Source organism: Scyliorhinus canicula, chromosome 4, assembly GCF_902713615.1.
Source record: "Scyliorhinus canicula chromosome 4, sScyCan1.1, whole genome shotgun sequence".
Lineage (NCBI taxonomy): Eukaryota > Metazoa > Chordata > Chondrichthyes > Carcharhiniformes > Scyliorhinidae > Scyliorhinus > Scyliorhinus canicula.
Window position 1 is genome coordinate 91,925,951 of NC_052149.1, and position 24,844 is coordinate 91,950,794.

The window sequence follows — 24,844 nt, forward strand, 5'->3', positions numbered from 1 at the left end:
CAGCAATTGGTGTGCTTTTAAACAACAATTTACTTTTTACTTCGAGGCCCAGGGTCTTCAGGAGGCCTCCGATCAGAGGAAAATAGTTCTACTGATGACTGTAGCTGGTCCCCAGGCAATAAACTTATATAACACGTTCCAGCTTGCCTCAGAGAATGACAGGAAAAGCTACGATAAGATAATTGAACGCTTCGATGACTACTGCCATCCAACGAAAAATGTAACGTTTGAGCGATATGTTTTCGTATGTGGTTACAAAAATTATGTGACGCATTCGACTCTTTTGCAACAAACTTTTGCTTCTTAAAGTGCAATCCTGTGATTTTGCAGAACTGCAGGATTCATTAATCAAATACCAAATTGTTTATGGACTTAAAAGTGACACGTTCCGCGAACGATTGCTGCGTGAACATGATTTGACTTTATCCGGTGCAATATGGACATGCAAGGCCAGCGAAGTTGCTTTGCAGCAACTCACGGAAATTCAAACACAGGGAAGTGGCGCCAAATGAGAAAGCGAGACCGACACCATCTTTGCTGTGTCGCAGCAAAACCACCAACGTGGTCAGCATGGGGGTGATGGCCATTTTAGAAGACCATTGGAACACCTACCTTTGTGCCTGAGGTGCGGCAAAATGCACAGCCCTGCATATGGCAAAATGTGTGCCAGATGCTAAAAGTGCAACCATTTTGCCCAGCAATGCCAGTCCATGGAACTAACACTGGTGCCGAGGAGCATCTACTATGCAAATTACACGAGTATCGACGCTTCTACATTACAAAATGATGACCGGAGAAGGCAAGATGAGCACACCAGTGCAACAGATGGTGATGAAGATTCATTCTTCATCGATATCATTGAAGAAGACACAGAACAATTCTATGAGATAGAAGAAATGGGAACAAGCCAGGTAGACATTTGATAGCTAATGATAAATCAAACCAGCACATTCACCAAAACGGACACTGGTGCCAGAGCAAATTTAATAAATGAGGCAAACCTCCATAAGATGTGCATTCAGCCACACATTCAGCCAGTCAATGAGCGCAGTCTTACAGAATACCACGGCGCACGAATTAAGACGCTTGGAAAATGCACTCTGCGAGTAGAGGTGAATGAACAATCATATAATTGGTGGAATTTGCGGTTGTAGAGGCGAACAGGAGACCACTGCTAGGCTTGACAGCATGTGGGGCACTAGTCCAGCGACCAAACGACCAAGACGATGATTTATTTGAACTTGACTAATTGTTCAGTGACTGTGAAATCGGCGACACAGAAATTCAAGACACCGAGACCGACTTCGTACAGGTGGCGCACACAGCGGCCATAGATGAAAAGACATAACAGATGCCGGAGAACAGCTCCAAAGCTCAGGCCGCAGCTCTGCTCAGAAAGAAGCACTGCCAAGCTACCACCGAAAGGATAGTGGGCTCAGAGGACATGGTTGCCTCCGAGAGCGTGCAATGACCAAAACCGTGAGTCAAATGAGATAATAAACAATGCAACGCAAATCTCCGCAGCGGCAAGAACAACTAAACCAAAATAAAAGAATCATGGAAAACAATCGGCTAATCATAAAGCAGCAAAACGCTGAGATGACTGCCCTTGCAGCACATGGACACCAGCCAATATTGAACAGCACAACGGTGAATCCTGGTATAGCAAGGAAATCCCTGAAGCCAAATAAAACGGAACCACTTCCATCAAAACTTATCTGAAAGTTGGGTTGGCAGCAAAGCCGGTAAGACATTTAAACACCACAAGTTCAAGACAAAGAACGCCCTGCACATCAAAGGCAATCTGACAGACTAAATCTGTGAACAATACAAGCCTGGTACAGACTTCTTAAAATGATGGATATTTAAAATTTGCATGCATTCAATTTGACCCATTAAAACAGTTTATATGTGCATGGCAATGATTTAGTAACCTTCTTAAAAGAGAGAAGGATGTGATGATATGTGAACTATCATCAGTGTGTATAATATAATGAACAGACAGTTAATTTTCCCTGAAGAAGTCGACGAACGGCTGCCACCTCTGGACGACCCCTGACATTGACCCTTTCAGAGCGAACTTGATTTTCTCCAGACGGAGAAAGTTAGCCATGTCAGTGAGCCAGGTCTCTGACTTTAGGGGTTTTGAGTCCCTCCAAGCTAATAGTATCCGTCTCCGGGCTACGAAGGCGGCAAAGCCCAGAACGTCTGCCTCTTTCTCCTCCTGGACTCCCGGATCCTCCGACACTCCGGAAATCGCCACCTTTGGACTCGGTGCCACCCTTGTTTTTAACACCTTGGACATGACATCCGCAAACCTCTGCCAGAATCCCCTAAGCTTCGGATATGCCCAGAACATATGAACATGGTTCGCTGGTCCTCCTGCACACCTTGCACGCCTGTCTTCTATCCCAAAGAGCCTGCTCATCCAGGCCACTGTCATGTGTGCCCGGTGAACGACCTTAAATTGTATCCGGCTGAGCCTGGCACATGATGTGGACGCGTTGACTCTACTCAATGCATCTGCCCAGAGATCACCCTCTATCTCTCCTCCTAACTCCTCTTCCCATTTGTGTTTCAGCTCCTCGGTCTGCGTTTCTTCTGACCCCATGAGTTCATTATAAATGTCTGAAACCCTCCCCTCTCCCACCCATAGTCTGGAAATACCCTGTCCTGTATCCCCCTTGTTGGTAGGAGAGGGAAGGTTAAGACCTGCCTGCGTTGGAAGTCCCGCGCCTGCAGGAACCTAAACTCATTCCCTCCCATCAATTCAAATTTCTCCTCCAACTCCCTCAGGCTGGGAAAGCTCCCCTCTATGAACAGATCTCCCATTCTCTCGATCCCTCCTCTTTGACATCTCCGAAACCCTCCATCCAGCCTCCCCGGGCGAAACTCTCCATCCAGCCTCCCCGGGCAAACCGATGATTATCGCCGTTTGAGACCAAACTGATGCTCCCTCTGCTCCCACATGTTTCCACCATTGCCCCCAGACTCTCGGGGCCTCCACCACCACGGGGCTGGTGGAGTACCGTGTCGGCAGGAACACCAGAGGCGTCATTACCAATGCCCCCAAACTCGTGCCCTTACATGATGCTGCCTCTACTTGCTTCCACATTAGTGGGTCAGAAACATATAGGAGAAGGTCATCTGTGTATAGCGAGACTGTGTTCCACCCCTCCCTGAACCAGCCCCTTCCAGCCGCTTGAGGCTCTCCGTGCAATTGCCAGCGGCTCTATGGCCAGCACAAACAGCATTGGGGAGAGGGAGCTGCCCTGCCTCGTCCCCCAGTGCAGCCTAAAATAGCCCGAAGTCAACCTGTTCGTCTGTACACTCTCCACAGGCGCCTGATGCAGCAGCCTAACCCCGTCGATGAAACGACGTCCAAACCCAAACCGCCCCAGCACCTCCCACAGATAGGTCCACTCCACCTGATCAAATGCCTTCTCTGCATCCATTGCGACCATTACCTCTACGCCCCTACCCTCTGGGGGTATCATGATCACTTCAACAGTCTTCTAACGCTGGCCGCCAACTGCCTGCCCTTAACAAATCCCGTCTGGTCCTCCCCAATCACATCCGGAACGCAGTCTTCGATCCTTGAGGACACGATTTTGGCAAACAGTTTGGCGTCACCATTTTTATAAGGAGATCGGTCTGTAGGACTCTCACAGCTCCGGGTCCTTCTCCCGCTTCAAGATCAGTGAGATTGTGGCCTGTGACATTTTCGTGGGAAGCACATATTGCTCCCTTGCCTCATTAAATGTCCTCATCAGCAGCGACACCAACATCCCGGAGAACCTTTTATAAAACCCCACTGGGTACCCGTCCAGTCCCGGTGCTTTACTCGCCTGCATGGCCTTTAGTCCTTCTGCTATTTCTTCAATCCCAATCGGGGCCCCCAGCCCTTCTACCATCCCTTCCTGCATCTTTGGGAACCTCAGGCCCCCCAAAGAATCGCCTCATCCCTTCCGGCCCAGCTGAGGGTTCTGACTCATATAGCCTGCTTTAAAACTCCTTGAACACCCCGTTAACCCCTGCTGAATCTCTCACCAAGTTCCCACCTCTGTCCTTCACTTTCCCAATTTCCCTGGCTGCCTCCCTCTTTCTGAGCTGCTGCGCAAGCATTCTACTGGCCTTCTCTCCATGCTCGTATATCTCCCCCTCGACTTCCTCAGCTGCTCCACCACCTTCCCTGTAGTTAACAAGCCGAACTCCGCCTGCAGCCTCCGTTGTTCCCTTAAAATCCTTGCCTCTGGGGTCTCCGCGTACTCCTGTCGGCCTGAAGTATTTCCCCTATCAGTTGATCCGTTTCTGCTCTATCTACCTGCTTCCTGTGGGCCCTTATCGAAATTAGCTCCCCTCTGACCACCGCCTTCAGCGCCTCCCAGACCATTACAGCCGAGACTTCCCTCGTGTCATTAACTTCCAGATTGTTCTGGATACATTTCCTCACCCGCCCGCACACCTCATCCGCTAACAGTCCGACAACCAATCTCGAATGCGGGCGCTGGCCACACTCCTTGCTCACCTGTAAGTCCACCCAGTGTGGGGCATGATCCGAGACCATGATCGCTGAGTACTCAGTGTCCACTACCCCCATCAGTAAAGCCCTGTTCAAGATGAAAAAGTCGATCTTCCCAACATCCTCCTTATAAACTCCACATCATCCCAGTTTGGCGCGTAAATATTCACGAGTACCACCGGCAGCCCTTCCAGCTTCCCACTAACCATGATGTACTGACCTCCCACATCCGCAACTATTCTTCCCGCCTTGAATGACACTCGTTTATTAATCAGGATTGCGACTCCTCTAGTCTTACTCCAGCCCCAAATGAAATACCTGCCCGACCAATCCCTTCCTTAGTCTAGTCTGATCGATTACCCTAAGATGCATCTCCTGTAACATTGCCACGTCCGCCTTCAATCCCCACAAATGCGTGAACACGCGTGCCCTCTTAACCGGCCCATTTAGCCCTCTAACGTTCCATGTGATCAACCTGGTCGTGGTCTTCTTGCCCCCTCCCTCCGCTGATCAGCCATCACCTGTCTTAGGCCAGTCTCCAGCTCGCGCCCCGCGCATCCGCATGCCCGCACCCAGGCTGCCTCCGTCCCCGACCTCCCTTTCGTCCCCCAGCAACAGCCCCATCCCTGTCAGCAGAGCAATCCCCCCCCAATAACAGCACAGTAAAACAAGCATAACATTTGCTCATCCCCCACTGCGCTTCCGTGAGGCAGCCTGCCCAGCAAGCTTGGTAGCCCCCGCCCATGGCGCCAGACATTTCCCCACCTATCACATATTCAAGAGAAAACATTCCCTGCCCAGTTAACCGAAAGAAACAAAAAGAATAGAAAACCCCACATCAGAAATTCACATCTCCAGCCCCCACCAGTACAAATGCAAACTTTAACTTACAAAAATACACGGCAGCCCCAGGATCGATACAGAAGGTGTTACAATTATAGTGCAAAAACAAAAACATTTTTAATGTGAACACTGCAGCAAAGTTCAAACACCTCAGTTCCCTGCCAGCCCTTTCCTTCGGGCGAAGTCCATTGCTTCCTCGGGCAACTCAAAATAGAAGTGTTGCTCCTCATAGGTCACCCAAAGACGGGCCAGATACAGCAGTCCAAACTTCACCTTCTTCTTGAAAGGGGTCGACTTTACTTGGTTGACTCCTGCTCTTCTCCTGGCTACGTCCGCGCTCAGGTCTTGGTAAATGCGCAGGATGCTGTTCTCCCACTTACAGCTCTATGTCTGCCTGGTCCACCGTAAAATACACTCCTTATCCAGGTACCTGTTCAATCTCGCCACCATCTTTGCGAGTGCTCTGTGCGCCCTGTCCACCTCCAAGGGTCGGGTGAACGTCCCATCCCCCATTAGCTTCTCAAGCATACCCGCTACATATGCCCCTGCATCCGCTGCTTCGGACTCCTCCGGGATACCAACGATCCTCGAGTTCTGCCGACGGGACCTATTCTCTAGATCCTTCACCTTCTCCTGGAGCCTTTTCTGCTGGCCTCTCAGCATCCCCATCTCCACCTCCATTGCTGTTTGATGTTCCTCATACTCGGTCAGTGCCTTCTCCATTTTCTGGATCGCCTGATCTTGAGCATCCAATCTCTGTTTCTGCCGAGCAATCGATTCCGTAATCGATTCCAAGCATTCCTGTTTCTGCTTGGTGAAGCCCTTTTGGATAAACATCATCAACTGCTCCGTTGACCGCTGGGTCGTCGAGCCAGGATTCAGGTCGTCCGCCATGCTTTTTCCCGCTGCAGTTTCAGCCCAAGCCACCTCTGTTCGCCTATTTCTTCCTTTTTGAGCACCCCTGGTCTGCCTATCCATGCACTGGTGTGGGAATCCTCCTTACGGTCGTGTCCATTATCAATTTTCCAAGTAAAATCCAAGAAAAAAAATCAGGGAAAAGGTCCAAAGGTCTGACCCGAGCAGGAGCCACCAAATATGCGACCTACTCCTTCATGGCTGCCACCAGATGTCTGTTGTCTAATCACTTGAACTACAAAGACATCGGCATCTGTGCATACAGAGAACATTACAACCAATTTGCTGGTCAGGTACAAGGTGTCCTTGGAGGAAGTCACATGATCTTATTCTATGCATTTTAGTGTATAGAAAACTCGCGTCAGATTATCAGGAGTAATGGCAATTGAGAAGGTGTGGGCATACTGTTATAACAGGTGTCCAGAACTGTATCCACCCCAATAACCAAAGGAGCTCGTGGGTACCTTGTTTTGTGTAACAAAAGAAACTGAAGTAAAAATCAAGGAGCACTGATTGCTATTTTGCTTAAACTAATCATTACTTTGAATCCAAAACTGAACTGATTTGAAGTTTCACCTGAAATGGTTCAATGAGAAGTAGAACATGTTCACAATTGGAATATTATCTCCCCATTTGAATTGTGCAACTCTCTATTAAATGTCTATTTTTAATATAGTCAAATTTATTTCATACAAGTTCAGTTCACTATGCTTAAAAAAAAATGTCTTTGTTACTTGACAGGATGATGGGCTTCAGTGATGAGGGGATCATCCCAAGGTTCTGTGAACAGTTGTTCGCCATAGTAGCAAAGCCCGAAATGCAACAGGTAGTATTTTTAAAGCCAAATTTTATACACGGCCGTGGTCTAATTGTATTGAATTTTGATATGTTGTTTTTTTTGGTTTGAAGTATGGATTTGTACGACAATTTTCCTTTTATTTTAACATCTTCCTGGAGCTGAGATTAATTTTTTTTTAACAAACAATTTATTGAGGTATTTTTTGGCATTGTAAACAGTTACAGATTACAGAAATATGCAAACAACAACGGAAAACCAACACTTCAACCAAACCATAGTGCACATAACCGCTCCTCTCTCATAAACACTACCCACCTATTTATCCCTCCTACTCTACTCTAACCCCCCCCCCCCCCTGACGTTCAATCTCCCGCGAAGAAGTCGATTAATGGTTGCCACCTTTGGGTGAACCCCAGTACAGATCCCCTCAAGGCGAACTTGATTTTTTCCATACCCAGAAAACTCAACATGTCCGAAAGCCATAATTCGGTCTTCGGGGGTTTTAAGTCCCTCCATGCCAGCAGTATTCGTCGCTGGGCTATCAGGGAAGCAAATAGGGCTCTATTTTCCAGCTCTTCTACTCTGTCCAGCAGTCTCCTCTGCCTCTCCTTCAACCCATCAACTTCTAGTGCCGTACCATCTGCGTGTCCGCCTGCTCCTCCACTGCTTCCCCCAGCTCCTTAACTTTTTTGTCCTGGGCATCCAATCTCTGGTTCAATTGATCCACTGACTTCTGAAGTGGGTCCAAGTTATCCCGCTTCAACTCTTCAAAACTGCTCTTAATCACCTGAAGCATGTTTTCCAGTGCTAGCTGGATCGCCGGGTCCAAGGTGCGTAGGTCTGCCATCTTTGCTCCCGGGTCAGCTTCCACTGCACTTTGCCTTTGTCCTTTTCTCTCCCGTTTTCACTGCTTCCTGCTCTCCAGCGGTTCCATGCAGCTCCGCCCGTTTCTCAGCCCCTCCGTGGCCGTCTTTCCAGCGCTCAGCAGTCCCGAAAAAACCGGGGAACCAGGTCCACAACTCCCGCCGGAGTGAGAGCCACCAAATGCGCGGCTTACTCACTCATCACCGCCACCGGAAGTCCATTAAGTGCTTAATTTTGTCCCAAAGCAAGAATTGGCTAGGCGGGGGTCAAGGAAACAGTGAGACCCCAATGATTTTAACTCTCTGGTCTCGCCTACATGTCACAGGTCAGTTCCAGCCTTAAACCTGTGGAAAGTCGCAGAAGAATGACAGGTGGAAGAAGGTTGCTAGTTGAGACATAAGGAATGGTTCCCAGCCCAGAATAGGTCAGGGTGGGAATTTGAAGCCAAACCTGTGATCAGAAAAGTGGAGTGAATGGGAAAGTCTAAACATTCCATCTGGGGCTCTCTCTTGGTCCTGGCTCCTCCTTGCTGTGCTCAGCTGGTGAGAGTCGCAACTGCTTTTCCAAATATCAACAGAACCGAATCAGCACACTTAAAGGATTGCAAATTTCCAAGTGAGTATCCTTGCAGTCCTCAGAAAAGAAAGTTAAAATTTCAGACTAAAATAAAATTCCCCTTTCAGACTGTGAAGTTGAAATTTTAAAGGCAGACATATTCTGATCTGTTTATTTAGCTACTTGGTTCACTGGAACAAGGTCGATCATGGATGATATATTTTGTAGTATGATGTCGTTTGGAAGTGAATTTGAGCTTGATGTAAAAATCTTTCCATTTCATGGGTAACACATAGATCCTATGTTGATTTTTTAAAAAAGTATTTTTATTCCACAAATTTTCAACATTTTTACAATTTACACCAAACCTCCACCCTCATCCCTATCTCAGCAGTCAACGGTAACCAACTCCAAAATATAAAATAAACAAACCCATCACTCGCTGCCCCTTAAAGCAAATTTCATTTTTTTCCAAGGCCAAAAACTGGCAACAGGTTTCCTCCGTCACACTGATGGAGAAGCTGACCTCCAGCCCCAGCAGGACCTGCCTGCGAGCTATCAGCGAGGCAAAGTCTAAAACATCTGCCGCTGCACCCACCTGCAGTTCCGCCTGGTCCGACACCCCAAATATGGCTTCTAGGGGACCGGGCTCCACATCCACATGTGGAACCCCCAAAATGGTGCTGAACATTATCCTCCAAAACCTTTCCAGCTTTGGGCCGGCCCAAAACATATGAACATGGTTCACAGCCCCCCCCCCCCAAACACACACACACACACACACACACACACACACACACACACACACACACACACACACACACACACAGCTCATAGATATCCTCCACCCCTTTGAACAACCAGCTCATCCTAGACTTTGTCAGGTGCGCCCTGTACGCTACCTTAGCTGTATCAGCCCAGCCTTGCACACAAATTGAGGCATTTGCTCTCTGCAGTACCACGCACCACCCAAACTCTTCCTCCCACTTCACCGTAACCTCCTCCATGGACATCCCTCCTCCAAAATCCTCCCATAAATCGCCGAGCCCACACCACTCCAACCCCCCCTGCTGACAGTACCGCCTCCAGCAATGAGGAGACTGGCGCTATCGGGAAGGTCGGGAATAGCTTCCTCGCAAAGTTCCACACCAGCATATACCTGAATCTTTTGCCTCTCACCTATTCAAATTTCTCTCCCAGCTCCTCCAGTCTCGCAAATCGCCATTTCATAAACAGTTCCTTAATTTCCTTGATTTCCCCCAGTCTCTTCCCATCCCCGGAACCTTGCATCCATCCTCCCCGGCTCGAACCCATGATACCCCCTAATCGGCACCCTCCCCGACAAAGCTCCTAACCTCAACTGCCTCCGGATCTTCAATGTGGCCATCACAACTGGACTCTTCGAGCACTTCCCTGGGGCCATCGGGAGCCAGCGCCCGCAACCCCGACCCCCTGCGAGAGCCTGTCTCCATCCTCCCTCACAAAGACCTTCCCTCCCTAATCCATCTCTGAATCTTCCCTGCATTTGTCTCCCAATAGTAATTCATTAAATTTGGGATGCCTAGCCCCTCCCTGCCCAAACAATCTAGGAGATCAGCCTGTCTCTCCCCCCCCCCCCCCCCCCCCCCCCCCCCCCCCCCTTAAATGCCTTGGGCAAAAGGACTGTCAGGCACTGAAAGAAGAACAAGAATCGTGGCAAAACATTCCTCTTTACTGCCTGCACCCGGTCCGCCAACGACCGGGGTAGATTGTCCCACCTCAACAAGTCAGCCTTCATCCTCTCCACCAAACTAGTGAAATTGAACTTCTGGAGTCCTGCCTAATCTCGGACCACCTGCACCCCCAAATACCTCAAGTGAGACACTGCCAGATGAAATGGCAGCCCCCCTCCACCCCGTTCCCACTACCGGAGAGGAGACCATAAAATTTTCGCAATTCCCTAAATTTAATTTGTACCCTGAAAACCTTCCAAACCTCTGAAGCAACCCCAGCATGCTCCTCACCGAAGAGCTCGGCTCCGAAATATACAACAAGTCATCTGCATATAAGGACACCCTATATTCCACAACCCCGAGTTCCTCAGCACAATGGCCAAGGGCTCTATAGCCATTGCAAACAGAAGGGAGGGAGATGGGCCTCCCTGCTTTGTACCCTGGTGCAATGCCAAGTACCCTGAACTCGTACTATTCATGCGCATGCTCGCCATTGGATCCTCATACAACAACTGCACCAACGCCACAAACTTGGCCCAATCCCAAATTTCTCCAACACCGCCATCAAATAATTCCACTCCACCCGATCAAACGCCTTCTCTGCATTTAGCGCCACCACCACCTCCGTCTCCCTTCCTTCTGTCAGAGAAAGCACCACATTCAACAGCCTCCTCACATGTCTGCCCTTTACAAACCCTGTCTGATCCTTCCCAATCACTTTCGGAAGGCACCCCTCCAACTTTAACCGCACCTTTGCCAATATCTTGGCGTCTACATTCAGCAGAGATATGGGCCTGTATGACATACACTCCAGCGGATCCTTGTCCTTCGTAAGCAACAACGCGCTGGAGGACTGCCCCAATTTTTGCAACAAGACATCCCTGTCCATCACGTCCTCGAACATTCCCACCATCTGCGGCGCCAGCCTATCCTTAAATCTTTTACAAAGTTCAACCGGGAACCCACCTGGCCTTTCTTGCCTGCATCGTCCCGATTTTCACCTTCACCTCCTCCACACCCATCGGCTCCTCCAGCCCTGCCCTCTCCACTTTACCCAACCTCGGGCACTCTAACTCACCCAGAAACTCCCTCATCTCCCGCTCCTCCTCTTCTGGTGGCTCCGACTTATCAAGTGCCTATAAAACTCCTCAAGCACCTTTATTAATCTGTTCCAGAGCCACCACCAACTCTTCCATCTAGTCCCGCACCTGAACTATCTCCCTCGAAGTTGACATGCCTTCTCAGACCTTATGTTGATGAATGGTATTTCTTTTGATTTTTTTTTTAAGGTTACTTGCCATATTGAAATGAGTTATTTTGAAGTCTACAACGAGAAAATACATGATTTGTTGGTTGGTGGAAATGGAAAGATGCAAGTAAAACAGTCTGTAAGTCTGAAGGAAGTTGTTCACGTAATCAAAAATTTACATTGTGTTTTCGTGTTTAATTTCTCCTGAAGTGTTATAAATTCGATCAGGATGAAACGCCCAGAGATCGGAATGTGAATATTCTGCAGCATGGTAGCACAGTGGGTAGCACTGTTGCTTCACAGCCCCAGGTTCCCAGATTCAGTTCCAGTCTTGGGCTACTGTCTGTGTGGAGTCTGCACGTTCTCCCCGTGACTGCGTGAGATTCCTCTGGGTGCTCCAGTTTTCTCCCACTAATCCCGAAAGACGTGCTGTTCGGTAATTTGGACATTCTGAATTCTCCCTCCGTGTACCCGAACAGGTGCCGGAATGTGGCGACTAGGGGCTTTTCACAGTAACTTCATTGCAGTGTTAATGTAAGCCTACTTGTGACAATAAAGATTATTATTATTATTAATAATCCAAAACCTCACTCTTCCCCTCAAATGTTATTTTGAATTTGGTTCTCCATAGTTTGCGTTATTCCTTGGCTGAGTGAGAAGGTCAGCAGTTCAGGTTTCTGCTTGGCCAATCTTGATCCTTTGTGAAGGAGAATGTGAGATGTATCTGATGATTCAATTTTTCCTTTTCTTTCTGCTAATCTTTCACTTGGAATGGGTGCACTTGATGGTGGGAAGGAAGCAGGTAAAAAGGCAGGTGTTACACCTCCTGCACTTGTACGTATTGGGATGCTGCTAATCTTTGGGCGTGATTCAACGGAAACATTTCTAAGTGTATTTGTGGCGGGTTTTTCAGGGAATTTCCTGCCGACTCAGCTGGCAAGTTCCCCACCGCTGTCTACGGCACAGTGGCACAGTGGTTAGCACTGCTGCCTTACAGCTCTAGAGTCCCGGGTTCAACTCTTGGGTGACTGTGTGGAGTTTGCACTTTCTCCCCTTGTCTGCGTGGGTTTCCTCTGGGTGCTCCGGTTTCCTCCAACAGTCCAAAGATGTACAGGTTAGGTGGATTAGCCATGCTAAATTGCCCCCTCGTATCCAAAAGGTTAGGTGGGGTTACTGGGTTATGGGGATAAGATGGAGGTGTGGGATTATGTAGGGTGCTCTTTCCAAGGTGCAGACTCGATCGGCCGAATGGCCTCCTTCTAACTGTAAATTCTATGATGACACTTAAGGTGCGATTCTCCATCCTCGTTGCGCTCTCGCTCAAACGTAACGAGGCCGGTGAATAGGGGGAGAGGCAAAAAACGAGATCCGTGACGGGCGCCAAACAGTTTACGATTCAACCGGCCCGCCCACATAGGCAAAATTGGGATCTCGCTGCAGCTTGGTGAGAAACCAGTCATCACCATTTAAGCACCATTCCCATGCAATCAATGAAGCAACCCCATTTCCAATGGCCTCCTGTCATTCAGCAGCCTCCCCAGCAAGTGTTCATGCTGGCTCAGATTAGTACTCCTTTTGAAAAACGTGAACCTGGCCGAAGGGCTTCTATGAGGAGCCAAGGAGGTGAGTAGCCATCGTTGCTTACCGAGCTCTGGGATTGCCACCACAGTGCTTGGTGGGGGTGGGGGAACCTCGCAGGGGTGGGCTGCAAGGGTCCAAGGGTGGGGGCAGGAGGTGCTAGGAGTGAAACGGGGATGGGGACGCAATTGCTTGCGGCACCACCATGCCAACCCCTGGATCATGTGTACCCATTCTGGTGGAAACCCGTGCCCCTGTCAGTCTGCCCTACCGGTCATCTATGACCCCCACCGACTGCTGAGGTCTCTGGTCATGTGGCTGGAGGCTATTGCTAATAGGGAATTGGTGAAGTGAGTACTTCACACAACCCAAGTGGGTTCCAGTGGGTGGGCGGGCCATAGGCATGTGGGAGTCATTGCCCAGCATCCCAAACACACTTTGATGCCTGAACACTGCGCTTGAAAACTACGGAAGGCAACACCACACATGCAACATCCGAACACCCAGAGGATGGGACTTAGCTGTGGGGGACAAGTCCACGGCTGGAGAGTGGGTGAGCGCCATCGAGAGGTTTGGGCAGGGGGTGGGGTTGCTTGGATGCATGACGAAATGGGCAACTGGTCCGGGGGTCAGCCCACATTGTGGAAGAAAATGACAGAGGCATCATAATGGTTGTTCAAAAAATTGTTTGATGTGCTGTACAATACGCCACTTCCGATGGTTTTCAACCACTGGGGCGATGAACGCAGAAATCAGGCAACAGTTTTGAAAGGATGCCGTGATCTGTAAGTGACCTTGTGGGTCACACCCCACCCATGGACAATGTCACCCCCTCCCCCCACAGACACACACACACACACACACACACGCGCGCTACCCCAACCTCCCAGAGGCCCCTACTGACCTGCAAGGCATAGCTCCCCCCCTTCATACACCCCTCCACCCTCCTTTCATGGGAGTGGCCTCACTTGGCTTCTGAGCCTTGGCAATGCCACCCTGGCACTTTGACACCCTTGCACTGCCACACGGGCGCTTGGCTAGTACTCCTGCCAGCTTGGCAGTGCCACCGTGGCAGTGCAAGGTGCCAGCTGGGTAGAGCCAAGATGCCCATGTTCCAGGGAGAGGGCCAATGGGTCACCCTGCATGGACCCTGCCCACCCAAGGGTCTCCGATAGTCCAGGAGATCCCCCCCCCCGGGTGCCATTCCAGCTGGTCCACGTTTGTGTGGAGCGATGTTAAATGGCGCATGGTTCAGCCTCGCTGGGGAGGCCAGTAGATTACATCGAACATACAGTGGAGAATGAGGCCATTCGGACCATCGAGTCTGCACCGACCCACATAAGCCCTCATCCCAGTAACCCAATAACCCCTCCTAACCTTTTTGGTCGCTAAGGGCAACTTATCATGGCTAATCCACCTAACCTGCACGTCTTTAGACTGTGGGAGGAAACCGGAGCACCCGGAGGAAAACCACGCAGACACAGGGAGAATGTGCAGACTCCGCACAGACAGTGACCAGGCGGGGAATCGAACCTGGCACTGTGGAGCCACAGTGCTATCCACTTGTGCTACTGTGCTGCCCTTAGATGCTGAGTAAGTTCGCTGAAGGTGATTAAAAACAGACTTTGGCGTGCGTAGTTTGCTCCTGCCTCTTTTGGGCGTGTTTCTGACTCCGATGCCATGCGGGACTTTGGTAGATCCAGAAGTCCACGAGAGGCCTCCCCTGACATTCATCGGCCGCACCGCGCTCATGCGAGAGCGCAATGCGGCCGGTGGATCACACCCTTTTATTTGTTATTCCGGGCAGGCACATTGTATGTTGGAAACTTATGGTATACAATTACTGGGTTTGAGTCCTTGTTTTTCTACTGAGTGATTGAGAGTCAGATTTTTGAGCTGCAAAATTTTGTGACCGCCTTTTTCTCAATGCTGCCTCTGTGAGCCAACATGAAATATTTCTGATCTTAAATGTTTCCCTCCATGTCACAATGTGGAAATCAAAGCAGGTTGTTATGCTGACTTCAACACCCTGCTTGAAACTAGGTATATCAATGCAGTTTAGGGATTACGTTTTGGAGCCCCTGTCTTGTTTGTCGCACCAAGCAGCAGTGTCTGCTGAGCTACTGGATCTTCTCCTATTAATGATATTTTAGTCTAAAATGTAAACAGTCCAGTTTATATTGCATGTGTTTATAGATTGTTACAACACCTTGGATTAGTGTGTAGTCGATTTCAGTCCCACAGACCCCGGAGTCCCAACACCTAAATGAATTAACCAATATTCTTATGACATTTGCAGAACCTTTGATCCCTTGATTGTTTAATAGGTTATAGCCACCATGTGTGTGTTTAATAGGTTATAGCCACCATGTGTGAACACAATAACTTTATTGATAACAGAAACAAAATTGAAATATGAAAGAACTGTAACGGAATAGAGGCCGGCTAATTACTATTCTCCACTTTTACCGTCCCACCCTCTACCCAAACACAAGACAGACACGCACAGGAAAGGAAAGGGGTAAAATGATGGAGATTAAAATGGAAAAAGAGAGATGAATGTCCTTGTTGCTGATCTTGATGTTGTTGTAGTCGGCTAACTTCCCAGGATGCGGAGTGTTTAAGACCACCAGTTGGATTGCTAACGTGAATCTTCTGGCATGTGCATTCAGTCAGAACTCCTCTGGGGAATCACTTTCATTTTTATTAACATGGGCCTCCACTCAAAAGAACAGCCTCCAGCCTGTGTAATTCTTATTTGTTTCCAACTCTACCAGAAGGACCAACAGCTTCTCTGAGCAGAATTCCCTACACAAGAGTTTAAAATGGGTTTTTAAAACAACTGACCCTGCCTGCAGCTGGTGGCTGCCCTGAACTTCCTGCAGTTCAACCTGGCTGAAAAGAGAGAAAGGTCTTTACTTTGAACCTTTAGACAGAGTCCATCAGGTCAGAAAGAGAGATCAGGCTGTGGCCCTCCACCTTCTTGACTAAAACTCAAACTAAAACTAGAAACCAGATGAATCCTTCCTGCCCTTTGTAGAACCTTCCAGAATCAGCATAGATTGTCAGCTATACACCCAGCAATGTACACAGCTCATTGTCCGACAGCCAAGACCATTAAGATGAGTCATCTTATCACCAATCAGCATATGCTGCTCTCGGTTCCTTTTAAAAAAAAATTATAATGTGAAGTTCATCTTAAAGGCATATGCAAATTTTTGTCCTCATACAAAAATTGAAATAACAAGAATAATGGAACATACCAGGGACAGACAGGGATTAACAGTACGATCCTTAGCGATTCTGTTGTAATATTTACTCTCTTGTTTAATTAAACACATTCTATTGCTTGCAGCTCCGAGTAAGAGAACATCCAGTCTTTGGACCTTATGTGGCTGATCTCTCTTTGTAAGTTATTGTTCAGGAGTTTATACATGGAGTAATGTAACTGTCATCTGCACTCATCTTTTTTCAACTTCCTAGATAAACATGAAATTCTGTCACCCACAAACATTGAGTAAAAATCATTTGGGACATTCTCTTTTTCAGAATTATGTTGCACGTGCAGTCATCTTACTCATTTGTATTCCTCCCCACTCTCTCCATTCTAGATATTTAAATTGTTTTAGTTTTTCTGTTGTCTCTTATGGTTTTAGCTGTTTATTTTATTGCCAGCAGCATTTTGTTATTGTCTCAAAAGTTAATAATTCTTTTAAAATTCTTTCATGGGATGTGAGTGTTGGTGGCTAGGCTACCTTTATTGCCCATTCCTAATTACCTTTGAGAAGGTTGTGATAAACTGCTTTCTTGAACTGCTACAGTCCATGTGGTGTCAGTACACCTACAGTGTTGTTAGGGAGGGAGTTTCAGAATTTTGACCCACTGACTGAAGGAATAGCGATATATTTCCAAGTCAAGATGATGTGTGGCTTGGAGGAGAGCTTGCAGCTGGTTGTATTCACATGCATTCGCTACCCTTGCTCTTCTAGGTGATAGAAGTCTTGAGTTTGTAGGTGATGTTGAAGGAGTCTTGGTAAGTTGTTGCAGTGTATCCTGTTGATAGTAGACTTTGGTGCCATTGTGCATTGGTGATGGAGAGCGTGAATGTTGAGGGTGGTGGGTTGGGTGCCAATCAAGCAGGCTGCTTTGTCCTACATAGTGTAGAGATTCTTGAGCGTTGTTAGAGTTGCACTCATCCAGGCAGTCTTCTGTCATACTCCTGACTTCTGCCTTGTAGATGATGGACTGGTTTTGGGGAACCATGAAGTGGTTTCTCTGCAAACTTCCCAGCCTCTGGCTGGCTCTTCTCGCTACAGTATTTATACGCTGGTCCAGTCAGTTTCTGGTCAACAGAACCCCTAGGTTGTTTGTGGTGGAGGACGCAGCAATGGTAATGCCATTGAATGTCAAGGGGAGATGGTTAGAGTCTCTCTTGCTGGAGACAGCCATTTCCTGGTACGTGTGGCACGCATTTTATTTGCCATTTATCAACCCAAACCTGAATGGTGTCCAGGTCTTACTGTAAGTTTGTACGCCTTTATTCTTTCATTTATTTCAATATTTTTGTGGAAGTGAATGCTTTCCTGATATTTGAGTAAATCTCCACATTTCCAGGTAGTCGTCATTTTCTTCAAAGTGTAGGTGAAAGAAAGCTGAGTGAGAAGGTTGGATTTTGCATATCTATGCTTGACAGAATGGAGTGGGATTTTGAGCTCGCCCTCCAATTTTGAGATCTTAAATAATTATTGCTGCACATGTACCACAAAGCACTCTGGTATGGAAATTCCTATTGTTATTGAGGAAACCAAACTAGGGCTTTATTCTTGTGCAAAATTGAGCATTAACCCATGTGTAAACATGGGACAATATATAAACTGATGCTAAATTTTAAATCACTCTTTCCATTGCCTGGAAGAGATTCCAAAGCTTGGACTAAATCTCTGTCAGTGTACACGTTCTATTGGCTCAATTATGTACTTTATTTTCCAGGAATGTTGTCACCTCTTATGCAGATATTCGGGTAAGTGCTGTATCTGTTATTTAAAATTGAAGACAATAGTTCTCCTTTGTAGTCCATAAAGAGTTGACTTTATATAGTTTGGTTTGTTTTATTTTAGAATAAACTCACTATTGTAGATACTTTATAAAAAAAAAATAAAAAAAATTTCTTCCTTAGGGCTGGTTGGAACTAGGGAACAAGCAACGGGCTACATCAGCCACTGGCATGAATGAAAAGAGTTCTAGGTCTCACTCAGTCATCACACTTGTCATGACACAAACCAAGGTACGATATCACTGGAATCAGCTTTGATTTATTCGGCATGAATTTTACATTTGTTAGTGGGAATTGCATTTCTGTATCACATTGCTGTCTTTTTCAATATGGTAGTGACTAGCATTCCTTTAACATGAAATGAAATGAAAAATGAAATGAAAATCGCTTATTGTCACAAGTAGACTTCAATGAAGTTACTGTGAAAAGCCCCTAGTCGCCACATTCCGGCGCCTGTTCGGGAAGGCTGTTACGGGAATCGAACCGTGCTGCTGGCCTGCTTTCAAAGCCAGCAATTTAGCCCTGTGCTAAACAGCCCCATGGGGAGTGGGAGGGGATCTAAGTACAAGCTGGCATTCTGGAAATGTCATGCAAGTAAAACCTGGGCAACTCTATTAAAATGTGTAATAAAGGGAGGGAGCAATGAACATAAATAATTCCACAACAACTGTTAATAGTATAACTGTTTTGCTCAATTTATTAAAGGACTTCTCAAGTTTTTTGTTTGACCTGCAGTCAGAATTTGTAGAAGAGGTGGAACATGAGCACTGTGTGACGAGCAAAGTGAATCTAGTGGATCTTGCAGGAAGTGAACGTTGCTTCACAGCTCAGACCAGTGGCGATAGACTGAAGGTATACACTTTGTAAATATCAGTTACTGTAAGTATGGTAAGGGGCGTCATGGTGGCGCAGTGGTTAGCACTGCAGCATCATGGCACCAAGGACCCGGGTTCGATCCCGGCCCCGGGTCATGGTCCGTGTGCACTTTGCACATTCTTCTCATTTCTGTGTGGGTCTCACCCCCACAACCCGAAGATGTGCAGGTTAGGTGGATTGGCCACGCTAAATTGCCCCTTAACTGGGAAAAAAAATAATTGGGTGCTCTAAATTTATATTTTAAAAACCTTAAATATGGTAAAAGTATATGTCCTTGTTTGAATAATTCCCCAACAGGACTCGAAACAAAATATTCATTTCTGCAGTCAATGTTCTTTCTATGAGTAAGCCATCCTTTTATAATAAGGTTTACAAGCTTTATTATATATGGCCTAGATTTATTTTTAAACAGTTATATATAAAAGACAATATAGGTACTGGCCAGTCAGCTATGAGACATAGGAGCAGAATTAGGCCACTCAGCCCATCGAGTCTGCTCCGCCATTCAATCATGGTTGATATTTTTCTCATTCCCATTCTCCTGCCTTCTCCCCATAACCCCTGATTCCCTTATTAATCAAGAACCTATCTATCTCTGTCTTAAAGACACTCTGATTTGGCCTCCACAGCCTTCTGTGGCAAAGAGTTCCACAGATTCACCACCCTCTGGCTGAAGAAATTCCTCCTCGTCTCTGTTTTAAAGGGACATCCCTTTGGCCTGAGATGGTGTCCTCTGGTTCTAGTTTTTCCTACAAATGGAAACGTCCTCTCCAAGTCCACTCTATCCAAGCCTCGCAGTATCCTGTAAGTTTCAATAAGATCCCCCCTCATCCTTCTAAATTCCAACGAGTACAGACCCAGAGTCCTCAACTGTTCCTCATACGACAAACTGTTCATTCCAAGGATCGTTCTTGTGAACCTCCTCTGGATCCTTTCCAAGGCCAGCACTTAGATACGGGGCCCAAAGCTGCTCACAATATTCCAAATGGGGTCTTCCCAGAGCCGTATTCAACCTCAGAAGTTCTTCCCGGGCCTTATATTATAGTCCTATCGACATGGGAACCACGGTAGCACAAATGGATAGCACTGTGGTTTCACAGTGCCAGGGTCCCAGGTTCGATTCCCCGCTGGGTCACTGTCTGTGGACGTTTGCATGTTCTCCCCGTGTCTGCGTGGGTTTGCTCTGGTTTCCTCCCATAGTCCAAAGACGTGCAGGTTAGGTTGATTGGCCGTGATAAATTTCCCTCAGTGACCAGATAGGTTAGGAGGGGTTATTGGGTTACGGGGATAGGCTGGAAGTGAGGGCTTAAGTGGGTTGGTGCAGACTCGATGGGCCGAATGGCCTCCTTCTGCACTGTATATTCTATGAATGCTAACATTGCATTTGCCTTATTGACTGAACCTGCACATTAACCTTAAGAGAATCGTGAACAAGGACACCTATGTCTCTTTGTGTTTCTGATTTCCTAAGCATTTCCCCATTTAGAAATTAGTCTATGCCTAAATTCCCCCAGGGCCGGCGTAAATCCCGCCCCCGCCGTGGACGGAAATCTCCGCTACCTGGGAATCGGCGGGAGCGGGAATCACTCCCTGCCGATCGGCGTGCCCCCCGCTGCGATTCTCCAGCCTGCGATGGGCCGAAGTCCCGGCGCTGACAGGCCTCTCCCGCTGATGTGGTTTAAACCACCTCTGGTGCCGGCGGGATTGGTGGCGCGCGCGGGCCCCCGGGGTCCTGGGGGGGCGCGGGGCGATCGGACCCCGAGGGGTGCCCGCACGGTGGCCTGGCCCGTGATCGGGGCCCACTGATCGGCAGGCGGGCCAGTGCCGTGGGGACACTCTTTTTCTTCTGCCACCGCCATGGCCGACACCATTGTGTCAGCAATTAAATGGGACGGGTTAAAGTATCCTGTCAATGTGAAATGAAAATGAAATGAAAATCGCTTATTGTCACGAGTAGGCTTCAATGAAGTTACTGTGAAAAGCCCCTAGTCGCCACATTCCGGCGCCTGTCCGGGGAGGCTGGTACGGGAATCGAACCGTGCTGCTGGCCTGCTTGGTCTGCTTTATAAGCCAGCGATTTAGCTGAGAGAGCTAAACCAGCCCCTTAAAATGGAAGGGGGCTTCCTTCGAGCCGGAATTGAACCAGCGACCTAAGGATGACAGTTTTTTTTTAATATAATTTTTATTGGAATTTTTTACAGAAAATATAAAACATAACGACAAACAATGAAATGCAACAAAATAACCCATAATAACTGTGACACCCCAAGACCGTATCGGCGCATGTATCACATCCCCCCACCCCCCCAACCCTAATGAACAACAAAAGAACTTAAAAAATATTAAAATTAAATAAACAAACATAGTCATTGTCGGCCCCCCCCCTTTTCCCTCCCCTTTTCCCTCCCCGGGTTGCTGCTGCTGCTGTCCCCGTACCCTATCGTTGAGCCAGAAAGTCGAGAAAAGGCTGCCACCGCCTAAAGAACCCTTGTACCGACCCTCTCAGGGCGAATTTGACCCTCTCTAGCTTAATGAAACCCGCCATGTCACTGATCCAGGTCTCCACGCTTGGGGGCCTCGCATCCTTCCATTGTAGCAAGATCCTTCGCCGGGCTACTAGGGACGCAAAGGCCAGCACACCGGCCTCTTTCGCCTCCTGCACTCCCGGCTCCACCCCAACCCCAAAAATCGCGAGTCCCCATCCTGGCTTGACCCTGGATCCCACCACCCTCGACACCGTCCTCGCCACCCCCTTCCAGAACTCCTCCAGTGCCGGGCATGCCCAGAACATATGGGCATGGTTCGCTGGACTCCCCGAGCACCTGACACACCTGTCCTCACCCCCAAAGAACCTACTCATCCTCGTCCCAGTCATGTGGGCCCGGTGCAGCACCTTGAATTGGATGAGGCTAAGCCGCGCACACGAGGAGGAAGAATTAACCCTCTCCAGGGCATCAGCCCATGTCCCGTCTTCGATCTGTTCCCCCAGTTCCCCCTCCCACTTCGTTTTCAGCTCCTCTACTGACGCCTCCTCCGCCTCCTGCATAACCTTGTAGATATCAGATATCTTCCCCTCTCCGACCCAGACCCCCGAAAGCACCCTGTCGCTCACCCCCCTCGCGGGAAGCGAAGGGAATCCCTCCACCTGCCGCCTAGCAAATGCCTTTACCTGCAGATACCTGAACATGTTCCCCGGGGGGAGCCCAAATTTCTCCTCCAACTCCCCCAGGCTCGCAAACCTCCCATCAATAAACAGGTCCCTCAGCTGTCTGATGCCCGCTCTGTGCCAACCCTGAAATCCCCCATCAATGTTCTCCGGGACGAACCTATGGTTCCCCCTTAACGGAGCCTCCATCGAGCCCCCCACTTCTCCCCTATGTCGCCTCCACTGCCCCCAAACCTTGAGGGTAGCCGCCACCACCGGACTCGTGGTATACCTCGTAGGAGGGAACGGCCACGGCGCCGTTACCAGGGCCCCCAGGCTTGTATCGCCACAGGACGCCCTCTCCATCCGTTTCCATGCTGCCCCCTCCCCCTCCATTACCCACTTGCGCACCATCGACACATTGGCCGCCCAATAATACCCCGAGAGATTGGGTAACGCCAGCCCCCCACCATCTCTACCCCGCTCCAAGAAGGATGTCAGTTTTAATCACCAACAGTCCTCTGATGTGTGCCACATCATCTTTGGTCTCTGCCATTTATCAGTTTCAAATGTATAATGACTGTTTCTCTCGTCAATGCTGGCTGTTTCTTTCGGTTTTAGTCATTACTTTGTAATCATTAATCTTTTGTGTAGATCGCATATAGCTGAGACAATTTTTAAAAACATATAATTTTAGTGCCCAATTCTTATTTTTTCCAATTAAGGAGCAATTTAGTGTTGCCAATTCACCTACCCGGCACATCTTTGGGTTGTGGGGGTGAGACCCACGCAGACACGGGGAGAATGTGCAAAGTCCACATGGACTGTGATCCGGGGCCAGGATTGAACCCCGGTCCTCTACGCTGTGAGGCAGCAGTGCTAACCACTGTGCCACCTTGTGGCTGACAGAATACGATGTTTTCCCAAACAAATTAAATACCACATTAAAGTATATTATAGTAGAATACACTTTTACTTTCTTTTAAAAAAAAAAGTTGTCCAATCTCAAGAGGTTCTGAAGGCTCCTAAATCACCAGGTTTTCCCTACCATGGTGGTTCTTGCCATCATCTGAACCCTTTGATTCTAGTGCAACCACATATTCAAGGATGAAGATTTTCTATTCATTTTCAGCACTAGATCTTACCCATTTAGTGCTACAGTTTTTGTCCTAAAGCTTATTCCTCCCAAATGGTCTTCAGTCTAATTTGAACATTCTGAAGTGCAGTTTTATGGTATTTTATGTTTGGCTCCTGTATCACTGGCCAGCTACCCTTTAACTACAAAACACTGAAATGTTCTTTATTACAGGAGGGTGTAAGCATAAATAAATCTCTCTTCACCTTGGGAAAGGTTATTTCTGCACTTTCAGAATATTTTCAGGCCAAGAAGAAAGTCTTTATTCCTTATAGGGAATCGGTGCTCACATGGTGAGTTATAAATTATTGTACAGTTCTGAAAGTTAATGTTGACCAAGCAGTGATAGTTCTATAGAATTTAATTTTTTTAACCTGGCCTCGCATATAATTTTTAAACTCTCATTAAATAAGATCTAAGCAAATTGCATGCTATACCTAAAATAAAAAAAATGAATTAAGAGCATAGGAACAGGCGTATGCCATTCAGCCCCTGAGCCTGTCCTGCCATTCAGTGAGATCATGGCTGATGTGTAACCTAACCCCTTCGGCTCATATGCCTTAATATCTTTGCTTAACAAAAATCTATTTATCTCAGATTTAAAACTAATAACTGTTCTAGCTCAATGTGTGTTGAAGTGCTTCCTAACATCTCCTGAATGGTCTGGCCCTAATTTTTAGACTCTGCCCCCTTGTTTTAGAATCACTAAACAATGGAAATAGTTTACCTATATCTGCCCTGTCTTTCCCTTTCCCTATTAATATATTGAAGACTTCGATCAGATCACTCCTTAACCTTAAATTCTGGCCAAAACAGGCCTAATTTGTGTAATCTCTTCTCGTAACTTAACCCTTATAGTCCAGGAATCCATTTTTGTAAACTTGGTTACACTTCCTCCAAGGCCAATAGGCCTTCCTAAGGTGTAGTGCCCAGAACTGCTCACAGTCCTCCCGGGGTTTTGTACAGCTGCAGTATAACTTCTGTGTCTTTATATTCCAGTCCTCTAGATATAACGGCTAGCATTCCATTAGCCTTTTTGATTATTTTCTGCACATGTTCGTGGCTCTTTAAAGATCTAGACACCAGAACCCCCGGTCTCTTTAGACATCCACTGTATTTAATCTCTTCGCATTTATAACGTACCCTGCCATTCCTTTTACCCCTAAAATGGATAACCTTACACTTGCTTACAGTGAATTCCATCTGCCACAATTTTGCCCGTTCACCTAGTCTGTCAATATCTCTTTGCAATTCTATGCTGTTATCTAGACTGTCTACAATTAGGACTGAGGTGAGGAGAAATGTATTCACCCAGAGAATGGTGAATCTGTGGAATTCTCTACCACAGAAAGTAGTTTAGAACCAAATGTGTAATTTCAAGAAAGAATTAGATATATTTCTTGGGGCTAAAGGGATATGGGGGGGCGGGGTGGGGTAGGGGGGTGAAGAGGAGAGAGACGGTATTGAGGGCCCGATTCTCCCAAATTTATAAGATAATTTGCGGTGGGCTTTTCAGGGAGTTAACCACCGGCTCTACCGGTGAATTCCCCATCGCTATTCAATGACATTTTGGGCTGAATTTGTCTGCCCTGCCCGCC

At 47.7% G+C, this 24,844-nt stretch overlaps 1 protein-coding gene and 1 long non-coding RNA gene across 5 annotated transcripts in view; one reads left to right on the plus strand and one right to left on the minus strand.

The window, feature by feature from the left end:
- LOC119964806 overlaps window positions 1-24,844 on the minus strand; it is a 58,228-nt gene that overhangs the window by 22,154 nt on the left and 11,230 nt on the right. The window lies entirely within an intron of this gene.
- Window positions 1-24,844, plus strand: part of kif14 (kinesin family member 14) — a 160,753-nt gene that overhangs the window by 19,443 nt on the left and 116,466 nt on the right. For all 4 annotated transcript variants that reach the window (XM_038794811.1, XM_038794813.1, XM_038794815.1 and 1 more), the window contains exons 4-10: window positions 7,022-7,106; window positions 11,500-11,598; window positions 16,393-16,445; window positions 18,027-18,057; window positions 18,214-18,321; window positions 18,826-18,942; window positions 23,421-23,539. In XM_038794811.1, the coding sequence (XP_038650739.1) occupies window positions 7,022-7,106; window positions 11,500-11,598; window positions 16,393-16,445; window positions 18,027-18,057; window positions 18,214-18,321; window positions 18,826-18,942; window positions 23,421-23,539 (612 nt within the window). The remainder of the gene's footprint in view (window positions 1-7,021; window positions 7,107-11,499; window positions 11,599-16,392; window positions 16,446-18,026; window positions 18,058-18,213; window positions 18,322-18,825; window positions 18,943-23,420; window positions 23,540-24,844) is intronic.